Consider the following 18,234-nt stretch of genomic DNA (forward strand, 5'->3'; position numbering starts at 1 on the left):
TGCATTCTTAGGTACAGCTAAACTGGGTTTTGATTCTCCAAGTTTTTTGTGTGTGTTTTTTAAAACTTTGAAGTTGTTTCTGTGGTTACATTGACCACTGAGTGAGAACTCCAGTGTTGGTTGATGCTTATGAAGGGTTTTGTCCAGAGGCTGCTTGGCAGGGGAAGATGTGCAACTCAGAGGTTTTAAAAAAATGAAGTGGGGTTTCACAGGACCTTCCCTTTTGTGTTTGATTTATACTGACAAACCTCTGAGAGGTCATCATCCTTTCATTCCAGAGCTGGCACAGCCTGTATTATACTCTGGTAGGTACCAGGCAATGTCATGTAATTTTAAAGTATTGTTCTGATAGCTAAAATATTTTAAATTGAGCTCCCAGCTGTGGGGTTGTGCTGTTACCTCCACTTAACATGTTTTTAGAAAGGGACTGTAGGAGTAGGGTCCTGTTCTGCCTTGCTTGGAAGAGCAAAATATTTGTCTAATAGGTGTCTGCTATTCCATAGCATCACAACTGTTTTACACTTTCCAAACGAAGTCTCTCCTGCTTCAGCAGAGCACAGCACTGTTCAAACACATTCACCATCCCTGAGGATACAGCACCCTTGGGCTGAGGCCAGTACAGCTGGGTTTTCTCAAGGTGTCAGTTCTGCTCCAAAGAGCTGTTCTGTCTGAACACCGTGGGAATGTGGGTGGCAATGTGCAAAGACTTACTGTAAAATTAGGAAATCAAGTGACTGAATAGGGGAATTTCTGTGGGACACGTTTTAGATTTTTGTCTTTTAAGTCATACTGCTCTCAGAAGCTGAGTCATGGAAGCCTGCTCACCACAGCATCAGGAAAAACTAGAATATTGCTGGAACAAAAATTGCTAAGATGCAGTAGTGTCTCTATATATTGACTGTAAAATCTTTCCTGTTACTGTCGTGATCAAATACTCTAAACTTACTGATTAGAGCTGTTTAGCTCCATCCAGCTCTCTTTCATGTTGTAATACTTCGTATAAATAGAGAAGGATAAATTAATTCAAACGTCTACTAAGAAGGCAATGAATTACACAGATTGTGCCATCATAAAAGAGAAAATAGAAATGAAGGAATTGCAGGATGTGTTAACTCTTTTTCACCCCCACCCCTCAGCAGTCCACCTGGAATGCTTAACAAATTCCAAACTGCAGCCTGGATATGTATTTAGTAAAAAGCTGTTAACAGGAATTCCAGTATTTTCTAGTTATATTTAGCTGCATTGCCATTCTACTGTGTTTTCAACACCTTTTGAAGCAAACTCAGATATTCTGTATTAAAAAATAAAGAAAAATATTGCCAATGTTTAATCAGTGTTAAATCGGGTGTTGCAGAAATTTAATTTTCAAAAGGACAGAGAGAAAATCTTTAGCCTCTTTATTAGCACTGAAAGTGGAAAACCAAATCTTAGACTGCCCATCTCTGAGTGTACATATTAGTAATCCATCTTTTCATTACCTGTAAGGGGTAACCCAGCCCTCCTTTAACTAGTTCAGTAAACAGTATCTCAGGTGGTCTTGAGATTGTGTGTCAACACAGTGATGCTAAAACACCTTTTTAGTTCGAAAAATGCTTTTATCTTCATAGGAAGCTAGATGTTAACCCTAAGGATGAAATCTGAAAAGTGCTGACTTTGGAAAGTCAGAGATTTTTTTCCCCCCTTTTCTCTTTATTGCATTAGATTAAAATGTTGCTTACTTGTGTATTTATGTTTTCCCAGTAATCTGCATTCTGCAGTGGAGGCGACACAGCAGGGCCAGTCATGCTCAATTGTTGCTGGCAAATGTTTTCTTGTGTTAAATACTTACATTTCAGTGCAACTCTAGGCTGTTTATTTTGGCACATCACCTAATAGATGACCAGCTGTTATTTTTAGCAGGTGACTGCTGCCCGGAGAATGCCTCGCAGGCTACAGCCACATCTGGCCACAATGCAGACTTCCCCAGTGGCGAGCAGCCAGGCTCCCAGGACACTTACAGAGCTACCTTGGCCAAAGGAGTGTCCATGTCCCTGCCGTCCTCGCCCCTGCTGCCACGCCAGTCCTATCTGATACAGGCAAGGGCAAACAAGAAGTCTCCAGGTAAGGTGAAACAATGAGCCTCTAAAATCTTCATAACGTGTTAGCTCAGTTATTGATAAATGTTGCATAAAATAACACACTAAACTCATACTAAACTTTGCAACAGCAGCAAGGGCAGTGCGTGTTTCCAGGTTAAAAAAGTAACTGGTTAATAAATATAATATATTATTTCATGTAGCAAAAAATTATTCTATTTGGTGTTGCGGGTATTTATATTGAAGCGTCTGAATATGATTAAACCTGGTTATTTATGGTTAGTTTATCAGGTCGAGGACTGCTGCAGAAACCTTTGCTTGTGCATGCGTTAGTGACTGTGTAAGAGTGATGTTGTCTGTGGCTTTTACATTTCGTTTATTTTACTTATATCTCCATACACAAATGCATTGATAGATAAATTGCAGTGGAAGTGAGAGGAAAGTTGTTAGTTTTCAGTGGTGCCTACACACTGGTGTGGGAGCCAGGCTAAATATGGGGCTCCCTTTATCAGCATTCTGTGCATAGAAATCATTCCAGCACACTGCTGTCACTTGGGTTCCCTCGGGCCAGGGTGGGACAGACAGGGGACACTGTCCATGCTCCTGTTGCCTGCGGAGACACTCGGCAGGTTTGAGTTTACAGGGTCTGGAACAGAGTGTCAAAAGCTGGCCTTTGTCAGCACAGAAAATGCTGAACACTGGATGAGTTGTGACTGAAGAGCCATATTCACAGTGACTGCAGAGTCATTCCGCTGTGACCCACTGCCAAGGGAAAAGATTTCTGAAGATTCTACAGTGCTGGGAATGCATTGGCATTTATGCATCATTATTTTGTACAAAGACCTAACCAGGTGATATAGGAGGCTGACAGAAACATTGTGCTATTCCTTTGACTTTCACCAAACCCTAGCTAATGGAAGATGATTTAATATAAATTAGCTGTCTGGTATCTGGGGCAGGGGTAGTAACAAGATTATACTGATGTCCTGATTTCAAAGCTCTCTATTTCAGTAGCACGACAGCAAGTTACAGATCTTTCAGGATATGGTGAGTGAAAGAAGAAAGGACTGCACAGAAGGGTGAGATAGTGCTCTAAAGTTGGGTTGGAGTGAAGTTGTCTAACAGTGGTGGAACAAAATTCTCATTTCAGTCCTCTCAGCTGAGTTTCTTCTACTACAAAGCTAGAATGAATGTTATTTGATTGGTTCTCTTACAGGTGTGCAGCTAAATCAGTATTTGTTGTCTTGAGGGGTAACAGTTGATTGTAGTCTGATTTAGGAGGCTTAACTAAAAGAATGAAAATGCTGATTTATAAGAGATGTTCCAAAAAAATAGATTAGGGAGTTAAGGATATAAATGAAAGATGCTGCTGCACTTGAAACAAATGTTTGCTGCTTTCCTTACATTGATGATATAATAATGCTTTAACAGAGAAAGGCTTCCTTTGAAATTAATGAACTTCCACCAGTGAATGCCAGAGGTGACTTTTGGGAGAGTTTTGCATAAACGTACAACAGAACTTTAGTAAGTTTTGAAGTTAAACTTCAATTAAAACTTCTAATTAATAAGCAAATTAATCCTCATACCTGATTCTTGAGACTAGACTAGGTCAGAGAACTGGTTTCATCTCAGGCTGCAGTTCTGTGCCCTGCCCTTGGGAGCCCTGGGGACACTTCCTTGTGCCAGCACGAAGCTGTCCCAGCTCCAGGGTCCTGCATCGGGCACTCCCTGGGATCAGCTACAGATCCACCTAGTGCTGACGAGAGGGAAAGGGTGGAGCTGCACAGCTTACAGTGGTCTTCTGAGAAGTCAGCTCTTCTGCAGTCAAAAAGGCTTTAAGAATTACTGTCAAAGCAATAGGTGACTTTAAAAAAGTATTGCTGCAGAATTGTATGAATCTGTAGTTTGTACCCCTTGGGAGGAGACTGGTGTAACTCTGGTGGAACCAACGTTAAAAATCTGCACTAGATTTAGGACAGAGCTAGAACAGGCTGCAGGAATGACTGTGGGTGTGGAATTGCACTGAAGAGGAGCCATGGTAACAGACTGGAGTGGTGTTTGTCGCCTGGAAGACAGGCAGGTGTGAAAAGGAGACTGCAGTCACCGTGTCTGGCAGTGCTGTGTTCACCTGCTGATGCTGCAGGGTGTGAAAGAAAGGCTGGCCTTGGTTCCTGGAGGAAAAGTCCAGCAAGAACTCTAGAAGAGCAGGTGGCTGTTTCTGCCTCAGGTCATGGTAAGGCCCTCAGCAGCAGTCAGGAGAGCACAGCAGGGAGTGTGTTCTCCCTTAGTGACACTGCAGTTTGCTGCTGAGAAAGGCCTGTGCCACATGAACCTGCCATCAGACTTGATTCAGCCATCCTGCACTGCTGGGAAACAGCTGCTCTTCTGCAGAGGCAGTTCACATTTAAACGAGCCCTTTTCATCCAAGGATTAATTCATGTCTTCTATTCTAGATCTGTGCGTGAAAATAACCTTACTGTGAATTCTCCTACTTGTTACAGTGTTGTATATCAGATTTCCAAGTACTCTAAGTCACTTCCACAGCAGTTTGTGATCAACAAAATTCAGTGAAGGGTCTCCTCAACACTTAAAGCAGGAGGGTTAAAAATACATCCTGAAGATCTTTCCGTGCTGATCTAATTTTACAACTGCTACGTGTTATTTTTGGTTCTTTTAGAATGAGTGCTTTGTTGTCCAACTTTGGTATGTTTGATTATACTTCTGCTTACACATGACAGGTGTGGACTATTGTCTCCTTAACGTGATTTTGTTTCGAAGGGATGTGTTTTTAGCTGCTTTCAGCAGGGCCAATGTCCCATATTTTTGCTGGAGAGTAGCGTTGGCAGAGCCCCCTCTGGTGTTGGTGCTGAGCTGTTGGTGTAAAAAATGAAATCGACTCAAGGATCTCTACTGGAGATACAACGTTCATGTAGGACTGACACTTCCTGACCAGTGTTTCTTAGCTAAGAAATTAGGTTGTCACCATGTTCCCATATTGCACTTCTGGGTGGAAATCTGAAAGAGCAGATGGGTCCAGCCAGAGAGTTGTGGGCAAATGATTCATGTTACCCTGTGATGGGGTGGCCAGGCCTTCACACCCTGTGCCAGTGTCACCCTGGGGGCCTCAGGCCACGGAGGGGACATGCAGCTTTTCTTTAAAACCAGTCATGAGTCAAAGTGCTCAGGGGAAAGAGCAAGAAATCAGTGTAGTTTTCAGAGACTTAATGTAGCATCTCAGGCTGCTTTCCTAAAGGAAAGATGGGATGCTTACTGAGTGCCACAGCCTAAATATAGGGTGGGGTTTTAATAAACAAAGTGTGAGAGGGCTTTGATGTGCCCTTGAACTGTGAAGCGAGGAGGATGCTTTTTGAAGACACAAGCTGAGGAATGAAATGCCCTTGATAAAGGGGCAATGTGGGACATTGGCACAGGCCCACAGTCCCTCTGCAGTGCTCCCTGAAGGGGTTTTGCTCTGTGAGCCTGGGAAGTGCAGAGCAGGAGGAGGTGTAGTCCTGAGTTACACATCAGCACTGAGGAGGGAGCCCAGCTGCTGGGGTTCTGTGCAGTGTGCACGCACTGGGTTTGTTTTCTAGCAGACTTGGTGCTCTGAAAAGCCTGGAGCACGGCTTTCTCTTGTTTTCTAGCAGACTTGGTGTTCTGAAAATCCTGGAGCACGGCTTTCTCACGATAGTGGAAGTGCAGCAGCTCGCTGATCTTGGTGGTAGTAGCTGTGTGTGCAAGAAGTAATTTCTCTGCTTTTTTTACATCCTAGAGAAATAAATACGGGACGTAGGAAGGTTGTGGTGCACTTGGAGCACGTTAGACACAGCTTGTTCCCCCTGCAGGTGCGGTCAGGAAGCCCAAGTACGTGGAGAGCCCCAGGGTGCCCGGGGAGGCAGCGCGGGCCCTGCCGGGGAGGCCAGAGCCGGGAGAGCCCAGCGCCAGCGGTGAGTGTGTGCTGGGGCTGTGCCTGCAGTGCCTGGGGCAGGACACTGCCCTGTGCCCCAGCTGTGCCTGGGGAATGCTGCCCTGTGCCTGCTGTGCCTGGGGAATGCTGCCCTGTGCCTGCTGTGCCTGGGGCAGGACACTGCCCTGTGCCCCAGCTGTGCCTGGGGAAGGCTGCTCTGTGCCCCAGCTGTGCCCTGCCCTGTGCCCTGCTGTGCCTGGGGAAGGACACTGCCCTGTGCCCTGCCCTGTGCCCCAGCTGTGCCTGGGGAAGGCTGCTCTGTGCCCTGCTGTGCCTGGGGAAGGACACTGCCCTGTGCTGGGAGCAGGACAGGCTGCCTGCCCTGTGCCCCAGCTGTGCCCCAGCTGTGCTCCTGCAGCCAGCCCTGCACTGCAGGCTCTGCTGCCCGGGTCCTGACTGCACAGACAGCACAGGCTGCCTGGCTGCCTTCTCAACTTCTCTGCTTTTATAAACTCTCTCAGATGTGGAGCTTTGCATTTTTTGCAGTGCTTTGTTTTAGAACTTTTGTGAAAGTTTGCTGACAAAGGCAATAACAATTTGCTCCCTGTGTTGGCAAAGCAGGGAGAAGCCACCTCCCTAGAGTTAACTGGCATTCTTGGAGAGTTTCATGTTGGTTAAATCTGGCTAGTGCGTGACAGAGAGGGCTTTTATAGTGAATGTCGTGACACATATGTCACTATATGGCATGTATTTTTAGATTAATTTTTCAGCTTAACTAACCTCATTAAGGTCAGTGGATATAACTGATGATGTTCCAGGTGAAAATTCTTTTGTTTTCCTTTTTTTCAGTTGTAAAGGAAACTGCAGTTTAAAAAGTCAATGTTTTCTTCCTAAAATATAGATGCTTAATAGCAAAAATAGAACTATTTGAAATTGTTGTCACTGTCTACTTGATATGGTATATTTACCCTGGTTGCTCTTGTGCCTTCATCTTCACAGTCATTTTCTTGTGTAGGTATTAAAGGTCCAGCTCTTAGCTTTGGTCTCTGTTACTGACTGAATTTGGTAGTATGCCTAGCATTTACTCAGACTTGTCAGATATTACAATTTTTCTAGTAGGAGTAGTAATAATTTTTGTGGTTTTGAGAGAAGAATGAAGATGATTTCACAAACTGTTGTTTCCAGGATTGTGACTTAAAGATTACAATTAATCTTTAAATTATTCATTGCTTCCTTTAAAGTATAGGAATATTTTAAAAATAAGGAAAATATATTTTCTAGGGAAATACTTGAAGGTGTGTCAACTTGTGAAAATTCTGAGATAAAAAAATTCCGCTGTCTACTTTCACAGATTTCCTTCTTTTGGGATGAAATGAGAATCAGTCTCGCAGAGTAAAACCTTAAGGTATTGAGCAGTACATGCATTCAAGTAGGCATTGAGCTGGACTGAAATGAAGGCAAAGGGTTGACTAGTACTGTGCACGTTTGCAGACTTTGGGCATAAAACTGGGCAGTCATTGGAGCAGTGTTTGTGGTCAGTCAGGTTGTTCGGTTACAGCAGTTCCTTTGTGTTTTTCTTCCCGCCTGCAGCTCGGGGAAGATGTGCTGTTTGCAGGTGCCACTGCCGTCAGCGGTGTGTTAGGTGGTTAGAGACAACACGCTGCCCACGGAGAGTACAAACTGTCCTGACCTGGTGTGGCTCAGTGACCCTGGGAGGGGAGGGCCAGGGACAGTTCAGATGGCTTCTCTGGGTTCCCTGGCTCCTCTCCGTGGTGCTGCAGCTGAGGGCCTTGCAGCTCCTCTCCCAAAACTCATCCCTAAGTCTGGGCACCTGCTTCTCTCACCCACTGAGGTGCTCTGTGGCAATTGGGAATTGTTTGTTGCACAGCATCTCCAGAAGCTGAAGTGCTAGAGCTGTTTGGGTGTCCTTGGTGGCTCCCAGCAGGGGGATGGCACCAGCGTCCCAGGTGTGCTGGCTGGAGGTGGCCAAGCTGCTCCTGGAGTCCCCCTTGGCCCTTCTGGGAATAAGAGCTGCTGCCAGGAGCTGCTTCTCCAGGTGGTAGGATGATGCTTCTTATTTTATTAGCTGTTTATACCTGAGGATGGGACAGGCCTATGTATATACAGTTTTTTTTAGTAATGGATGAAAGAAATAAATGCCCTGTAAATGTTCCTGGCAGAGCAGATGGTCACAGGTTGGTGATGATGCCAGAGACTGTTGCCATCAAAGAAGGAAAATGGCTGGAAATGCTTGTTTGTGAGATTCTGTTAGCAAGAGTGTGTGCCAGGCCCGAGCTGTGCTTGGCTGCTTTTGTTGCAGGTTGCCTCATTTTGAATTTTGTCTTGTTATGCCTGTTGAATGCTAGAAGACATTTTGAAGCACTGTACTGATAAAATTAATTGTCTTTGCTCCAGAAGAGCAGGGACATTTAGAACTGGTGTCACATCTTTTGCATAGCAAGCAAAACAAAAATGTAACATACTAGTTCTAGTGTTAACTGTGAGATTACAAAGCATCTGTGTTATTAACCTCTACTCTTCATGTTTTTATATGACAGAAACAGAGTTTCAGCTTGCCAATAAGCTTTGATAGCATTGAGCTTAATACTGCTCTTCGGAGAATCGTTGTGTTGTGTCACTCATCAGTCCAGTGATGAACTGATTGCAATTAAACGTTTCTGGTTTGACTGGCAGGTGGGCTTTTCCTCCCCTAGATCTGTGTGGTTGTGCAGAGGATCCAAGACCCACCAACAATTAAATGTCTGTGCTTTTTCTACCTCTCTTAACAGTTTCCAAATATAAGATTCTAACCTTCAACTTTTTTCCTCCCAATCCAAAGCAAAGCCCGACAAAGACTCAAGCTGTTCTCCTGCAGCACAAGAATTGATGACAAGATTGGGTTTTTTACTGGGGGAAGGGATCCCAACTTCTGCTCACATGGAAGAGAAAAGCGAAGTTATGGTAGGATAATGGAATATAATATATGAAATGTTCATCCTGTTTCAGAGAGGACTGATGTTATTTCCTCTATCTGCTACTTGCAGTTACCTGATATCTACCCAAATACCATCCATTTTAATAGAAATATGGTAATAGAATTGGACTTTAATTTTACCAAATGTTTGCTTTCAAGAATTCAAGATCAATTCACAATTTCAGAACACACAAACTGAATAGAGTTCGCATTGTTTCTGGAGGTTAAATCTAATCTATGAATGTAAATATCTTCTAGAATTCTCTCTGCTTTTGGTATTTAGGAGGAAGTTTTTCCCTTCTCTTTTCAATGATTTCCAAGAATGGAGAAGGCCAGCATTTTGTTAAAACAGGAGCATGCTTGTGTTTGTTCCTTCCTGAGAAGTTCACTTCAATCAGGCAGTGTTCCTCTGTCATTTGGGGTAGAGGGACTGGAGAGAAGCAGGCAGCTATTATCCACATCATCTGCTAACTAAAACTCCACAGTAACTATCAAGCTCTGCTCTTACCTCTTACTCTCTCCACTATTAGTCCCAGCCCTTCTAAATCTTAGTGCATCAGTTTGGGTTTTCACACTGATAGTGAAAAATTAATGAGACTGCAGTTCTAAGTTTTTTCAACTCAAAGAATAAATACACGAGGGGAGGGGCATCCAGTAAAGTGTTAAGTGGAGAAGAAATCTGTCTCACTGCAGCTTTTTCACTGAACTCTGAAATTCCCTTTTTAATTCAGCAGTCACTTTTTAAGAGTAGTACGAACGGTTCAGATTCCCAGTCCAGAGAAAGTTTTGCCTTCTTGAAGGTTTTCCCCGAGAGGTGGGCTCTTTGCCGTGGTCCCAGCTCAGCTGGAGGGGTGTGCTGCGGGCCCTCGGGCTCCTGCAGCGCCGTGAGTGTGTCTTGCTCTTCCCTGGCAGTGTGCGGTCGCCAGCCGAGGAGTGAGCCCCTGTTCCACCCTCACCAGCAGCACCACGTCGCCCAGCACCGACAGCCCCTGCTCCACCCTCAACAGCTGTGCTGGCAGAGCAGCCGCCGGCAGGGGCAGTCCCTGTGGCACCATCAGCACCCCCAGCTCCACCCTGGAGAGCAAGGACAGTGGCATTATAGGTGAGCATTCTCCTTAGTGCTGCACGTAGAAATTGTGTTCCCCTTAACTGTGCGAGTCTGAGCAGCTGCCTTACGTCACCCTGTTTGGTTTTACACTGTCTGTGGATCCCATTTTGAAAGATTGAAATCCTGTTGTTGGCTATAACGGCTGCTGTTGTAATGTATGCATTTCTCTTCTTTTGTTTTCCTGGTGCGGTTCTAATTTCTCCACTTTTGCCTTTGAAATAAATAATTTCCTCTGATTTTCTCCATTCTTTGTTTTCTTATGCCTTTTTTCTTTTCCATTCCAGAGGTCTTAACAGTGCTTTTCATAATGGTGAAGCATGGCAGGGCTGAAAGATGATTTAATTTCCAGCTAAGGAAACAAAAATTGATGTTATTTCTTACGAGAATGTCCTAAGTCAAACTGTCTTTAAAAAGTGCAGACTTTTGAGTAATTGGCATGAAAGTGAAGCTAAAGTGAGGCATTGTGGAAGAAATGAAATTGTGTGATCCTCCTTTGAAAGATGGCTGCGTTGAGGGTATATGTGCATCTCCTGTGGGGAGTGTGTGACCACCTGGAGGCAGCCACCCTCACAGCCCAGCTCTGACGAGCTCCTTGTACCAGCCAGCTGAGCAGAAATCATTTTTACTGATCAGTTACCCTCAGAGATACTGACACTCTTGTATAAAACTTGTGCTTCAGTTGAAGAAAATGATTTTGAGTGCTCATTCCATGTCAGATTGATACATGATCAACTTCCTGTAAGATCTAGTTTTGAGATAGCATGAGCGTCTTGATGTAAAGGAAAGGATGTGTCAGAATTGTTACTTTTGGAAAAAGAGCACAAATGTAAATACTGATATGAACATAATAGCCGTGCTTGACAAGCTTGGAACAGTCCAAGAGTATGTCCAACTCCAAATAATGTGAGAATGGCCTCATGATTGTTTAAAATAGTGTACTGGCATGACAACGTCCTTATTGTATAACTTTGTAAGTACCATTGTTTGAAAGAAAATATTTTAGAGCAGGGATGAAAGTTGCGTATTGAACTACTGAAAAGGAAGGATGAGTGTACAAGTGCAAGAGCAGGGGGAACTTCCTGGTGGATCCTTCAGTCAAGTCTGTGTGGTTCATTACCATATGGTAATCCTCAGCTGCTCCTCTGCAGAGCTGCTGTTTGTGTCTCAAATTGCAGGAGAGTTTAAACACCCCCTGTCTCTTGGCCACCCATGGCAGCACCCCTTGTATCTATAAAGGCAGGGAACCAAGAAGAGGCACCTTCCTGACACGTGACCTGTATCAGAGGCTTTAGGTTTTTGTATACAAGTGTGTCTCTGCATTTAAATTCGTTATTAGCACATGTGCATTTTAAATTATGTTTAGCAAGTGTGTGTTTTCTAATGTCTTTGACAGAGTTCATCCAGCCATGAAAATACCTTGCTCTTTCATGCTGCTTATGTGGGCCTCCTTTGTATTTCTACGCCTGCTGTGTTCTCTCACCAGCAGACTGATGGGAAATCCATCTTTTCTCCCTTTTCCTTCTTTTCTACTTTACAGTTCAGGTTTCCCTTAGTTTTCCAGTGTTGTATTGCTGTAGCTGAATTCTTCGTTGCTTCTGTTGAATTTGACGTAATAGTAGTAAATTTTTAAGGTTTTAAACTTCAGCAAGGAGCTAAGCAGGAGAAAAGATTGGGCTGTTGGCCAAAATAGGAGTTTTGCTGGGTCCTTGCTGCTGTGTCAGGGTGGAAATCTTGAGCAGCCAGATTTCCTGGAGCTGCGTTTCACTCCAAGAGGAATCAAAGTTCTAAAGATTTCATACTCCAAGAGGAGCCAGATTTATTTGATAGAACATTAAAAATAAAATAAATTCGCTACACAGAAGTGCAGTCTAAGTGTGTGCAAAGATTGAGTGCCTTGAAAGTTGGGTTTTTTTTCTGTTACTGCCTCTAAATTGTGTGTCACATAATTGGTCTTTTTAGAATAAGCTGTTGAATTGAAGCATCCAATCTTTCTTATGAATGTGAGCCTGAGCTGGAGGAAGGCAGAGCTGTACAAGGACCTCAGCATCCTGCTGGCTGAAGCTGCAGTGCAGCTGCTGTGGGAGAGCAGTTGTTCCTTCCTTGACTGGACCAGCTCAGCATTGCAGGAGCCACCCCTCTGGTTGCATTTTGGTAGCAGTCCAGTATGCCAGAATGTTTTCTTTAAGGAATGGGCCAGTTGAGTATAGAATAGCCACAAATATAGCCTTGACTTTTAAATTGGTAGTCTGGGAAGGACTCGGGGTTCACACAGATATTATAGTGTGAACTGGTGTTGATTTGATTTGATTTTTAATGGTTTATTTGATCCTAATGCGCTTTCATCCTATTTTGTATTTTCCTCTGTTGCATTAAAGTGTTCAAAATGCATTGAGTGTTGGTGTTACCTTTAATAAATACTTGTTGTTCAGTTATTTTGTGATAGTTTAATGTTAGTAATTGAAAAACTTTTAAATTAAACAGAGTAGTTTCAGTATTATCATACAAAAAAGTATATATCTGCAAAGTGTTCCTAATTGGGCAAGGAGGTTAGCGCAGTTTTATCAAACATTACTTAAGTAGGTCTTCAGGAATTTAAAATTATTGCAGGAGGCCTTGATTCAATCCAATCTCAGACAAGTACAGGCACACTGAGAACCCTCAGCACCCAGACTGGAGCGTTTGGGTCCCACTGGGTAATGCAGCTGATGTGTCTCATCAAGGGAATCCCTGCAGCAGCAGAAAACGCTGTTCTGTACCACAGCATCCAGAAACACCTTAGCTGCCTTTTAGCTGAGGGTCTCCCTGTGTTGCTTATTGCCTAGCATATGAAATTTTTGTAGCAGAAAAAGCCCCCTTTCCCCTCAGGCCTTTATTTGAGGCTCTGATTTATACTGCAGCATTCTTTAAAACATAGATGAGTATGTTTAATACAGTCTGAAATTTTATTAATATACTCTTAATACGTTCTGATTCATCAGGTGTCTGCTCCTGTTTGCTTTTTCTGACAGTGAAATGTAGCAGGTGCTTAAGAAAGGAACAGTAAATTGCTTGCTTGCTGGCAGGTTTCTATCAAGATTAGTTTGCCAGATATACGAGTACAGGCTGATTGTCATCCATATGTGGTTATGTGTTTTAGGTGAGACAGACCTGTGAACAACACAATTTCTGTCATTTGTGTTTCACTGTGCCATTTGAGAATGAAAATTCTAATGTATGTGCCATGTTCCTCTGACTTTGCTTGGTTCTTTTCCCTCTCTTTCAGCCACTATAACGAGTTCATCAGAAAATGATGATCGTAGTGGATCCAGCTTAGAATGGAGTAAGGATGGGAGTCTCAGAGCTGGAAAACACCAAGGCATCAGCCGTGATCGAAGAACAGATAATTGTTCACCAGTGGCAGAAGAGGAAGCCATTGGATCTTCTGAGAATTTGCCAAAAGAAGTACCTACAGGAGAGGGACCCCTTCCTTACACTCAGAGTTCTGCCTCTTTAATAATGCCTCGTCCAAACTCTGTTGCAGGTAAAGTCCTGAGGTCAAAACCCGAGGGTGGTCTTAATGATAGGACATTTCTTTTGACTCTTTCTCTTGTTAGTATCGAAGTGTCTCTGTAGGATAAAAGGAAAATTAAAACTGTCATCCAGAAGGCTGTTACCATGCTTTTTGGTAGGTACTGATTAGGTCAGGACTTTTGAAACACTTCAGGAGTCTATCAGTTATTCCAGGACTCTGCCTGGTGACAGGTGGTGTATCAGCAGGTAATACCTGAAACTCCTCTGACCTTGCTGATGTGGTTGTTGTCACAGTAAAAAAAAAGGAAACTGTCTCAATGGGAGAACTGAGGGCCATTTAAACAGGAAAAAAAAACCCAGCTAAATCTTTAGTGACCTTGATTGAAATGCATTTTGTAAATGTTACAACATGAATGACTTTGTTGCCGTTGTCTAGAAAAACTTCTCTGTAAGTAACACGTGGATGAAGGACTGTAATAAATAATAACATTCTTTGTAACTTGTGTTGAGAGAAAAATCACCTCCAGTTCTTTAATACTCTAGCAACAAGTTCGACCAAATTGGAAGATCTGAGTTACTTGGATGGACAAAGAAATGCTCCTCTGCGGACGTCAATTCGCTTGCCTTGGCACAACACCGCTGGCGGGAGAGTGCAGCAGGAAGGTAAAGGCAGGGATGGGTACACCTCTCTGGCACAGTCACAGTTCCTGCAGCACTTGGGAGTGTGCCCTGTGCAGTGCCCCTGACACGCCACTCTGCCAGCAAGATGCCTGCTTACACTTTTTCCTGCACGATGCTGTGGTTTAGAGGTGCAATGTGTGTGTGTCTGTTACAACCAATAACGGTTAACAGCAGAAAAAATTATGTGAACACCTAGTAAAACTGATCTTGAGGATTGTATGTGCTGCCCTCTTCCATTTGTAGTCATAGATCGCAGTCATAGATCATTGCTGAAACAGAAGTTGTGTAACGTTACATTTGGCTAATGAATCTTCAGAGCGTATTATTGGTGAATATTATTATTCCTGTAAATTTTAATGTATTTTATGCAGTCAAACCCAAATTCTTCCCTAAGTCATCAGGTGTTTCCCAGATATATATATCAAAGTAATCAAAGGTGTAACTACTGACCCTGTGACTTGAAAAGTACAGGAAAACAAGGCAGTAGGTTTTTTTGTATTACTTTAAGGGACTTTTTAAAACAGAAAAATTATGTTATTCTCTGCACCATTTTCTGTTTCTCTGTAAATGTCTTTACAGATTTGAAGACCTAAGGCTGTGATGCTCAGCACATAGTTCACTCTAAACTGGAAAATGGCACTTCGCCATTTGTCAAATTATTAATGTATTTTTAAGAAAACTTTTTAAATTCTATAGCTTACTAACTCAAGTTCAGTTGTAAAAAAATACATTATACCTTTAGCTTCTTTCCTCTACCATTCAATTCATGCAAAAATTCTGGAGATGACTTGAACTGAAGCCATCAGATTTCATTGTGTTCATGATGAAAGCACTAGAATGTCTGATTATGACTGATAGCAACAAAGCTTCTGAATGATGTTACCTTCTGAAACCATGCTGTTTGATTTTTGCATGTCAAGATTCCTCTCATAAACTCTCCTCCCTGCCATCTTTTCAGCTCGTTTCATCCCCTATAAGCCTCAGGACATTTTGCTGAAGCCGCTGTTGTTTGAGGTGCCCAGCATAACCACAGACTCGGTGTTTGTTGGAAGAGAATGGCTGTTCCAGGCCATTGAGGAAAAACTGCAGGCTCCTGACCCAGCAGAGAGCAGGGGAGCAGTCATTACTGGCAATGTGGGCTTCGGGAAGACTGCGGTCGTTTCACGGCTGGTGGCACTCAGCTGTCATGGAAGTCGCATGAGACAAATAGCCTCCAACAGCCCGAGTTCATCTCCTAAAAGTATGTTCCTTTTCTGGGTAATGCTCTGGGTTAATGTGCTGACATCAGGAGTCACATGTTTGCTTTTTGGGCTTAAGGTAGTCAGACTCAGCAAATCTTCAGCAAACACTTTTTTTTTTTTTTTTTTTACAATGAGCCGAAGAAGGAGTTAAAATTTTGTCTTCTGACAAATACCTTCAGCTTGACATAATGCAGACTCAGCCCATCAGAGAGGTGATAGCACAGAGGCAGTGTGCAGGGTCTCTTCCTCCTGTCAGTGTGTACCCCAGCCTCTGAGATGTGACTGTAGCACTTTGTCTCTCACAAGTTTGGCAAGGGGGCAGTGAGTGTTTCTTTCCTGCTGTGTACCTGCTGTGTATGCTGTCCACAGAGTTTTTGTAGAGGTGAGACTAAAGCTATGGAGAAACCCCTTCTGTCTTCTGCTGGGATCCACAGCATCCTGTCAGCAGACCAGTCCAGTGCCTTCTTTAACTGGTTGGATGGTGAGAGTGTCATTACTGCCATTCCTCCAACTGATGCTTCAAATATTATTATTATTACTAATAATAGCAATGATGAATTTGCCGAGAGTTCAGTCATATAGTAACTACTAGTTTAAATGAGGCATTGTATGTGTAATTTTCTGAAGGAAACTCTTCACATCAGCATGGTTTTGTTTTCAGAAATTCTGTAGTTTTGGTCTAAAGGTCAGTTGAGTTGTTTTAAAATGGTAAAGTTGTAAGTGTATTTATCAGACTAGTTGAATGCTTCTTTTATAATGGTATTGCTCAGTTGCAGTTGTTACTCTAGCAGTAGGATGATCTGTGGTGTTTTCTAGAAAGCAATCTGCTCTCAGCAAATTTGGTCTCTTGTATTTGTTGCTTTTAAAAGCAGGTGGTGACTCCTGTCAGGAGATTCCCTTGAGCCAGTTAGCCCCGTGTGCCCCTGTGTCTGCTGACACCAGCACAATGAAGACTCTGACTTGCCCTGGCACTGCTGAGTACAAAACCCACACTGGGGATCCTGTGAGACGCCTCGCTTCAAAGGTCAGTTTTCCCTTCCTAGGAGATGCTCAGTGTGTTAGAACCTCCAGCCTGGGGGTCAGTTTGCTCTGCTGGGACAGGGGCAGCACCTGGCACCTCTGCATGATGGCTCTGTTTGGCTGCTGAAATCACCTGCCTGCCTCTTTACCTGTCAGCTGATCACTCGAATCCTGTGTGCTCTTAGGAGGAGTTACCGTAACAATTTCTCATCGGTTTTGCCTGGTGTGGGAGCTGGGATCCTTTCCTTGCCAGAGGGGCTGTCTGTTTTCTACAGGGAGCTGCTCAGTGTACCTTCCAAAAGTGAAGTTTGGGGTGGGGGGAGGCAGGGAAGATAAAATGTTTAGTACTTGTATAACCCATTTATATGCTGTGATACAGGTTGAGCCTGAATATAGTTTTATTTCAGACTCTTGAGAGTCTGAAGTCATTTTTGTGTTAGATTAATATGTTGGGTGCTTCATTTTTTGCCGAAGTAGTAAAATTAATGAGGGTCTGAATTGCATATTTTATGTGAGTAATTGTAGGGAAAACAAGATCTCTAACATTTTCAGTCTTTAAAGTGATACATTTTTGTTTAAAGCAATGGTTTGAAAACCATTTAAGTGCGGGCTTTTTCTTCGCTGTGAACGCCACATTTTTCTTGTGGTTTGTTTTGGGGTTTTTCCCCCAAAGTAATATGGGTTATGTCCTGGTTTATTTTCAAGTAATACACAGCTTTGGAATACTTGGAGAAAAGCCAGTTGTCATATTTCTCCATTGGCTTATGTAAGCATGTCTTTAATAGTTGTCTGTCACTTACTTTTGCCTGATGATCGAATTAGCCCTTAGGTGGTTACAGTGTGGGACATGGTGTTAAATTACAGCTACTAGGTTACCTAGTCACTGTCAGGTTACTTTTCTTGTGCTCAGTTAATCAGCTGCTTAGCCACTGTCTCCAAGTGCCACAAACTCCAGTTGTTTTGTTTTCCTGCCAGAATGTGACGCTTTGATTTCTTCTCCTCTCTGCACGTGCTGCAAGGTCAAAAACCTGTTTCATTGCCTTCCTCCTCCCTGTGTTGACCCAGGCTGTCAGACTGCTACAGCGTGGGATCTAACACTGAAAAGGGTTTCGTAGTTGGGAGAGAAATTCAATAACGCTTTCATCCTAACTGCACTAACTAGTAACCACCCAAAGTTCTGAAAGGGTAATGCTTTATACTTTGTAATTGTGCAGGTCGTTGCCTATCATTACTGCCAGGCTGATAACACCTACACGTGCCTGGTGCCCGAGTTTGTGCACAGCGTGGCAGCCTTGCTTTGCCGCTCACAGCAGTTAGCAGCCTACAGAGACCTCCTCCTCAGAGAGCCTCACCTGCAGAGCATGCTGAGCCTCAGGTCTTGTGTCCAGGACCCAGCAGCAGCCTTTAAAAGGGGAGTGCTGGAACCGCTGTCAGTCCTCAGGAGAGGTAGGTCAAACAGAAAGTGACGTGGAAATGGAATCCGAACTGCACAAAGAGCGGCGAAAATTGTTAAAAACAAATAAAGCAGAACATTCCTGGAGAAAGGGGTTCCTTAATTGTGCTAGTTGTAACAATAATACATGGGTTTTGAACATTTGATTGGTGTTTAAATTAAAATTCTGTGAAGCCTATTAAAGGTCAAGGAAACTTTATATTTACTTTTTTGCTAGAAAATGAGAAGACAGCTGTTAGCTTGAAGTTAAGGCTGACACCTCCAC

The 18,234-nt window shown here is 43.3% G+C and overlaps 1 protein-coding gene across 2 annotated transcripts in view; it reads left to right on the forward strand.

The window, feature by feature from the left end:
• TANC1 (tetratricopeptide repeat, ankyrin repeat and coiled-coil containing 1) overlaps positions 1–18,234 on the forward strand; it is a 43,957-nt gene that overhangs the window by 8,536 nt on the left and 17,187 nt on the right. The window contains exons 2-10 of one of the 2 annotated variants that reach the window (XM_066323230.1): positions 1,897–2,100; positions 5,921–6,022; positions 8,822–8,943; positions 9,869–10,058; positions 13,327–13,584; positions 14,118–14,237; positions 15,214–15,495; positions 16,366–16,520; positions 17,731–17,962. In XM_066323230.1, coding sequence (XP_066179327.1) covers positions 1,897–2,100; positions 5,921–6,022; positions 8,822–8,943; positions 9,869–10,058; positions 13,327–13,584; positions 14,118–14,237; positions 15,214–15,495; positions 16,366–16,520; positions 17,731–17,962 — 1,665 coding nt within the window. The remainder of the gene's footprint in view (positions 1–1,896; positions 2,101–5,920; positions 6,023–8,821; positions 8,944–9,868; positions 10,059–13,326; positions 13,585–14,117; positions 14,238–15,213; positions 15,496–16,365; positions 16,521–17,730; positions 17,963–18,234) is intronic. The other variant, XM_066323231.1, reaches the window with a different exon arrangement.

This window comes from Sylvia atricapilla, chromosome 7, assembly GCF_009819655.1.
Source record: "Sylvia atricapilla isolate bSylAtr1 chromosome 7, bSylAtr1.pri, whole genome shotgun sequence".
NCBI lineage: Eukaryota > Metazoa > Chordata > Aves > Passeriformes > Sylviidae > Sylvia > Sylvia atricapilla.